The 7,999-nt window shown below is 42.5% G+C and overlaps 1 protein-coding gene across 1 annotated transcript; it reads right to left on the bottom strand.

Moving 5' to 3' along the window:
• Window positions 1-2,033: 2,033 nt before the first annotated feature.
• On the bottom strand, window positions 2,034-7,793 carry LOC145396593 (uncharacterized). Its single transcript, XM_080269968.1, has 5 exons — window positions 7,750-7,793; window positions 6,667-6,893; window positions 3,417-3,475; window positions 3,052-3,224; window positions 2,034-2,616 (listed from the first exon to the last, which is right to left on the bottom strand). The coding sequence occupies exons 1-5, from the start codon at window positions 7,791-7,793 to the stop codon at window positions 2,034-2,036; spliced, it is 1,086 nt and encodes a 361-aa protein (XP_080126094.1).
• Between the last annotated feature and the right edge of the window lie 206 nt (window positions 7,794-7,999).

Here is a 7,999-nt window from a genome sequence, read left to right as displayed (position 1 = left end):
GACACGTAGCTCTTTTATATAGATTTGATTCAGATTTTCATCTTTTACACTTATTTCCTATAGCTCAGTCACAGAAAAAGACACTGCTATGGCTCTAATTCCTTTCCATACCATTTCTTAGCAGCATTATAGTCATAATCTTTTCTTACGGCTAAGCATTCGAGAGGAATGTTAAGCCAGGTTAAAGTGGAGAGAGTATAGCATCCTCCATTTATGCAGTGATTGTAAGTTTTATTGAGTTTTTATAGAGGGAAAAAAAAAAAAAATTCCTGACCATGAGACTCCAGCAACCAATTACTGCATTTTGTTATACTGTACTGAGTCTACTGTGACTTTAACAGGGACTAGGTTTGGTTCCTTCTGCTATGTAGTAAACTAAAAATATCTCTGCTACTCATACTTTTTTTTTTTTTTTTCACTGCTTGTACTAATAGCTGAAGGCCAGAGATGATGGGAATATGATTGCCAGATAATGAATAAGGGATTTATTCTTGATGGTATTGGAAACTTCATAGCATTTCTTCCTAAATGATTCATTTTGTCCGTTACACCTTGGTACAATGCTGGGTGATAACCACATAACCAAATGATGCCTAATGGTCTAGTAGGGTAAGATACTTCAATCAAATGGAGCCTGTAGGGATTTCCACCTGAGGGGTGGTTGGGGGTTTCTTGCACACACACTGCCCCCTTACCTTAAATGTTAGGACAGAGTAGCCTAACCCTGAGCCCCTTGTGCTCCTGTTCATATGGGGCAGACTGGAATTGGATTATGAGCCTTTACACCTCGATACCCCTTGTATCTAACTTCCAGACTGTGTCAACATTAGAATGTTAATGGCACAACAGAACAGCCCGGTGATATAAATAAATGTTTGAATTGCTCCAAGCACTCCGGTGTTACTTGGAATGTGGCTCTAAAATGTCTAAATCCATCAACTGAAAGTGAAGTTTAATGAATGGAGTCACATGGGGGTGAGCTTCGGTAAAGTCAATGTTTGGTTACTTTTGTACTACATATGGATTGTTTTTGCTTTTTTGTTCTAGTAGGAATTATCTCAAACATGCATACCAACAGATCACAGGGCTGTAACTGGCTTGTAAATTATATCTGGCTCTCGATGTTTCTTAACGGTAATGCCTTATGTCTATGATCTTTTCACTAAAGCCAAACGTGAAAAAAAAAAAAAAAAAAAAATACGAGGTAGCATTTGTTTCTGTAAGAGTAAACTATTGGGGTCTAGCAAAACAATATCAATTGCACCTTCACCAAGAAATTATCTTTATTCTTTTTATTCAGAAATATAGACTGATAACTAAAGCATTACACACTTGTGCTGAATATAGTTAGAAACAGCCACCCAGCTTCTTAGCCCTCAGAATCCTCTTATTTATTTTTAAAACTTCATTCTTGTTTCCTGTAGATGATATTGTTGACTGGAGAAATGGGAGAAATGGCGTTCCCCCGAGCTAGACCCTGTATTGGATCATATGGTCCCGCTAGGTTACAGGAGCGCGCTACCACTCCCGGCACGGCAGTCCCGGGCGAGGCTCGAACTCGCAATTCCCCAGTTACGAGCTTGATGCTCTGCCACTGAGCCACAGTGCCCCCAAATATTGTTGACTTTGGAGATACCATTTGTAGAGATGAGGATACAGTCTTCATTAACACCCCATAGCAATCATAGTGCTGGAGAGGAACGCCTTCATGTGGTGGCACCAATACAGTATTTCTGGCAATACAAAAGTCTCTCAAGTATTTTTCCTATCCCCCGAAAGGAGGATGGTAGACTGCAGGAAAGGGAAACCGTGCAGTCCAATGGGTTCACATTTAAACACACCGGGGGCTACAAGAACAGCAACTACCACTAACTAATTTCTCTCCCTGCACTGAATAAAACTGTGTGGAGGTTGCAGGAACATAGTTTAAAGTATCGTTAGACTGGCAAGCTTAAAACACTGATCTGTAGAAGATAATTTGCTCTTTCCCTTCCACTTTTTGGTACATATTACAGATTATTGCTGTCATGTTGTTACTTCTTTCCGGGGCAGTTGGATCTATCAGTGGTACAAGTTACAGTGACAGGATCGAATACCTTATCGTCCCCTGTACAGCGATATACACGCAAAATTAGGGAGTTGCCTCCCAGTACTGGCTCCTCGCAGATATAGAACCTCTGGCAGTTGCAGTCTGGGTGGCTATAGATTTTCCCGCTCTCTTTGCCATAGCAGGAAGCTGGCTCACAGGTTAGTGAGGGTTTGGGGGTCGTAGTGGTTGACTTAGGGGTGGTCGTGGTTGATTTAGGGGTTGTGGTTGACTTAGGGGTTGTGGTTGATTTTGGGGTAGTTGTGGTTGATTTTGGAGTGGTCATAGTTGATTTTGGGGTTGTGGTGGATTTTGGGGTGGTCATGGTTGATTTAGAGGTGGTTGTGGTTGATTCAGGGGTTGTTGATTCAGTGGTCGTTGTGGCTGTAGGTGTAAAAGGGTTCCCGTTTATGTCAACTCCTGGGCATTCCGGCGATGCTCCTTGCCCCAGACAGAAAGCTGCCTCCCCACCCCCATCTTCGATCAGCTCGTACCCAAACCCTTGACACGTGTGGTTGCACTCCTGGATGCTGGTAGGAAGAAAAAAAGAAATAATATTGCCATTCACTCTCTAACTGAAGGGTACAACAGTGAGTCCGTACAGTTACCAGATTATATTCGTATTTTGGTGAGTCAATTAAGTCCCTCCAGACAGCATGCTTGTGTTGCACTGATACATGTACACTTCTGTTGAGGCTTCATGATCCATCATTACTGACGAGATGAAGTGAACAGTTTTCGGGTTTCTCTAAAGAAGAAAGCCTGCAGTATTTCCGCAGCTGAACGACTGAACAAGGAAGGATTATAATTTTTATACATTAGTGCCTGATCTGGGTTTGAAGACTTTTATCTTTTATTTTGCTGCCTGTAACCTTATAGTCATCCATGCTGACCAACAGGATATGTCTAGACGTGGGCGACTGAGGGTAGGCGTCAGTGTAACCCATAGGAGATACTGCACACACCTGCCAACATCTAGTGGGGCCACTTTTATGGGTTTCAGGAGTGATAAAAAAATCTTGTCGGCACCAACCTTTTCCGGCAAGTGTTTGGTGTGGATGTGGCCTAAGGCATTGTCGGATGTACCAAATTCGAAAGCAAGATCCAACATTAGGTTTTTAAGGTCATGTCTCCGGCGCTGGAGTTAAAAAAAAAAAAAAAATGAAATGGAATACATAACTCTGAGATCCAGATCGTGAATAGTAGTCCATGATCGCAAGAGGTATGGCCAACTCAAAGGCTATGTATGGTTACGGGGAACGTATGTATGGTGGGAAGTAAGGAAAGAGGACGGAAGTAGTCTGTCTAGAAACTGAAGCACATTACTCACCGGATCCTTGCTGGCATTACCACAGAAGCCACAAGAGCGACTAACCCAAAGAAGAGTACCTGTTGGAGAGATACATAGTCACAAGTCCTGCACATTTGTAATGCTCATAACAGTACTGTAGTTAAATCAGCCAGCTTCACTGAGGATGGGAGAGGGTGCTGGCGACTGGATATTCTCTTTTCCGTGACTCTGCCCTCTAGTTCACCATTCTCTCTCTCTCTCTCTCTCTCTCTCTCTCTCTCTGAGCATACAATGTTCCCAACTCACCACCCATCATTATTGTTGCAAGCGATGAGGAGAGGGAGTGAATGTTCATGGGACTTCCTTCTCCTTTGTCTTCATAATTATTCCCACACAAACCAAAAAACCCAGATCTCATCCCAAGTCAACATTGATGACTGGTGATGATGATGGCGGCGGTAATGATGGTGGTTATAGTGATGATGGTGGTGGTGGTGACGGTTGTGCCGGTGATGATGATGGTGGTGGTTGTGGTGATGAAGGTAGTGAGTTGTTATTGTTGTGGTCCCCAGGCTTATCGATGTGAGCCCGAGGACTAAAGGCTAAAATACTGAGTCGTGGCAGTAGATTTACACTAGAATATGATGCTGGTTATTTATAAGGAAGTGCTATGAAAAGGATAAAAAATCACGTTAATGCCATGCTCTGACCTACATGAAATTAGCTGCAGAAGAACGAAAATCTACGCCAAGTTAAGGTGAAAAGACTATAGTTGTAGCGGTGTCTTGGAGAGGTATTCTTGTGTGGTTAGGAAACTTATTATAACACCATTTTACCGGTTTATATGGTTCTGTTCCGTTACTATATTCTTCTGTGTTATTTATACAATCGATGTCGACATCAGAAGGAAATAATAAGAAGAAAGAGGGTATTAAATGGAAGTTTGGAAAATAATTCGTTAAGATAGAGGTGCTACGGAGCCGCCTTACCCGACGAGGACATGTATTCTCGTCGGCTATGAAGGCTCCCTAACACATCTTCCTGTACGATTTATTTTCCAGACTACAGAGTAACACCCCCTGGTTTGCTTATGTCTTTTCAATATCGAAATAGATTGCATGAATAACACTAAGATTATAATGGCCGGTGCAGAATAAACAGCTAAAGAAGAGGTGTTAGGAACCTTCCGTAACTGACTTAACGACCTAAATCTTACCACAGCAGGGTTCATCTTGCAGTGAGGTGAAGTGAGGTCAGCCAAAAGGAGGTAAAATGAGCCAAAGTGAAATGAGGTCAACCCAGACAAACGTGATCTCAGCTTCTCTTGACCTCGTGACCTAGTACAGCGTCAGTGTGGGGGTCAGAGCAGCCTCATGGTCCTTATATACAGGGTGGTACATACATTGCACAACACAGCCATAAACCACACCATTACAGCTCTTCATTACATCTATTCATCCCCTTGTCATAAACGTGGCTTAATTAAGTTGAATAATGAGGGTTGCGTTCGTCATTAAGGTGGGACGAGAAACGTAAATTATCCCCAGAGAGAGAGAGAGAGAGGGAGGGAGGGAGAGAATTCTAGAACACAGTGACACAAATACCCGAGTCATAACAACTACAGTGCATCCCCCAAAGAAAATGAACACTTCAGGGGACGTGTTGGGATGGTTAATACGGTGGGGGTGTTACTATTACTGGTGTCCCTGGTCTTTTTTTCATCTTTTTTATTTTATTTCTTATTTTTTTAGGTGGTAATGGTGACAATAAATCAAGGTCTGGGTACAAAACAATTAATCTACTGGAAAATATCACCCTGTCATTTTCTACGTCATCGAATCAGACTTTATTTCATACCTTTTATGGCTGTGTTTTCTGAAGTACTCTTGTGTGGCCCTGAAATGAGTATATGGAGGGAAATTTGTGTGTGTGCGTGTGTGTGTGTCGTAAACCTGTCACCCTCTAATGCCATCACGCCACCTCATTAGTACCAAAATTGCCCGCGTGTCACTAAGATATATGGAAATCATCATTTATCATAAATTTTCCTGAAACCCACACGTATCCACTCCGAAAAAAACAGTCCAGAAAATCACATACTTTTCATGATAATACAGTTCACTAAGTTCTCATTTCAGACGACCACACAACTACAACAAAAACCCTCATGTACATATCTAGCCACGTATTTCATCCATGCATTTCATTAAAGAAAGTAAGAAAGAAAGAGAGAAAAAGACACCAGCTTTAATAGAGCGTATTTTATTATAGCTAAATTACAGAGATATTTGTCATTATTTCACTGAAGAACGTAAACAGTCAGGGAGCATTCCGATTTCGGCACAATCACGAGGCTTGCGACACACCGAAATCTATCTATCTATATACCTAGGCTGCTTCCCCCAAAGAAATAATAAAACAGTAATAACCACGAAAACAAATACACTGATACAGTACAACAAACTTTCTAATACTGACCCTTAAGCACGAGTCTCCTTCCGAAATTTGGATTCTTGCGTGGATCTGCCTTACACTGGTTTAAAGACATTGGTGGGCAGCAGGGGTTATTAGCCCGAAATCAATCACTCCTACCTAAACAAGAAAATAACGTTGAGGAAGAACGCTGATCAATTATACCCCAAAAGCTCAGTAAATAAGAAAATAAAGCCAGTAAAGCATATTACAGAGAAGTAAATGAGCCCAATAAATGTTTAATACTCAATAATAATAACAATACAGCACACCAAAGACTAGTAAAATAACCCCAGAAATGCCTAATACACACTCGTAAAAATTATACCAATACAGCACATTAAAGACTAATAAGATAACTCAATAAATGCCCAATAAAGACTCATAAAAATAAAGCCAGTAAAGCACAATAAAGACTAATTTACTTTGGGACAGTTGGCAGTGCTAGTGACGCATTGGTAAGTGACAGGATCGAACACCTTTCCCCCCGTGCATCTATACTGAGACAGGATCAGATCCTCCCCACCCAACACAGGCCTCTCGCAGGTGTAGTATTTCCGACAGTCGCAGTTTTGGTGTGCATAAATGCCCACTGATTTCCCACTGCAGTCTGCTTCTTGGCACGGTGCTGATGTGGTGGTGGTTGGTGTGGTAAGAGGTGCGGTAGGGGGTGTGGTGTTAGGTGTGGTTGTCGACTGTGATGGTGTGGTGGTCGTTGTGGTTTGTGGTGCTGTGCTGGTGGTTGTGGTTGTGATGGAAGGTGAGCCAGGTGTGGTTGTTGTGGTAGGAGGTGTGCTTGATGAGGAAAGAGGTGTACTTGGCGTAGGTGTAGACGAGGACACAGTGGTAGTTGTGGTGGTGGTAGATGCAGGTGTGGTGGATGTGGTGGATGTGGTGGATGTCAAAATATTGCCATCCACATCCACCCCGGGGCATATCGGCGTGGCCCCTGCTCCCAGACAGAATGCAGCCTCCCCCGACCCTGAGCTGAGTGCCTCCAGTCCGAACCCTTGGCAGGTGTGAGGCACTGGGCACTCCTGGCAGCTGGGCAGGAGAAGCAGAGGTTAGGCAGGGGGGTAGGCAGGGTGGAGGAAGTTGAGAAGGAGAGGCAGAGGTTAGGCAGAGGGGAGGATAAGTATAGGGTTAGGCAGAGGGATGGACAGCTGGGGAGGATAAGGAGTTGGGCGGATGGGGAGAATAGTTAGAGGGTTAGGTATGGATTAGGCAGGTGGGGAGGATAGACAGAGGGTTAGGCAGCTGGGAAGGGTAGACAGAAGGGGCTAGGAACAGGGAAGTCATTATAGAGGTAAGGTTTGGAAAGGAAGATGCTGAGACGCCTTGAAAAAGTATAGAAGGATGTGGAGAGAATTATAATTAGAGAATGGCGGAAGAATGGAAGGTGGGAAAATCTGAAGATAAGAAGGAAGAGGAAGAGAAGGGGGAGGAGGAGGAGGAGAAGAAGAAGAGGAAAAGGATGAAGAGGAGGAAGAGAAAATGGAGGAGGAGGAGGAGGAGGAGAGGAAGATTGAGAAATATGAAGGCAATGACGTGTGAGATGGATGCTTGAGTTGTGGTTTGAGTGGTTGAACATTTTATTATTATTATTATTATTATTATTATTATTATTATTATTATTATCATTATTATTATTACTATTACTATTATTATTTTTCTAACTTGGCCTAAAGTTGACACCTTTCCATTCTGAATGCTGAGTTAATGGTAATAATGATAATGATGATGGTCATGAAGATTCTGATGGTGATGACAATGATGGTAATGAAGACTCTGGTGGTGATGATGATGGTGAGTCTGATGGTAATAATGACGATGGTGACTCGGCTAATAATGATGATGATGATGATGATGATGATTTAAGAGTTTTGATAATAATTCTTACCTGGATAGCGGCAGAACACAAGCCAGCATCACCAGCATCACCATAGCGTAGAAACCCTGTACAAAATATTCAGTTACTGTCCTTCCAATTGCACTATACTCTCTTCACTATAAATGGGCGTAAAATTGCCATCTCTCTATCATTAACGCTGAGCTGTGACACTAGATAAACACTAGAATATAATGCTAGTCACGAAGAAGTGTTGTGGCAAATTTTTATGGGCACTGTGAGTTATGTTGGTTGAATTCGC

The sequence above is a fragment of the Coenobita brevimanus genome, chromosome 38 (genome assembly GCF_032717465.1).
Source record: "Coenobita brevimanus isolate Jiangsu-jjx chromosome 38, ASM3271746v2, whole genome shotgun sequence".
In the NCBI taxonomy this organism is placed as follows: Eukaryota; Metazoa; Arthropoda; class Malacostraca; order Decapoda; family Coenobitidae; genus Coenobita; species Coenobita brevimanus.
Note: the sequence above shows the minus strand (reverse complement) of the source record. Positions and strands in the feature narration are given on the sequence as shown.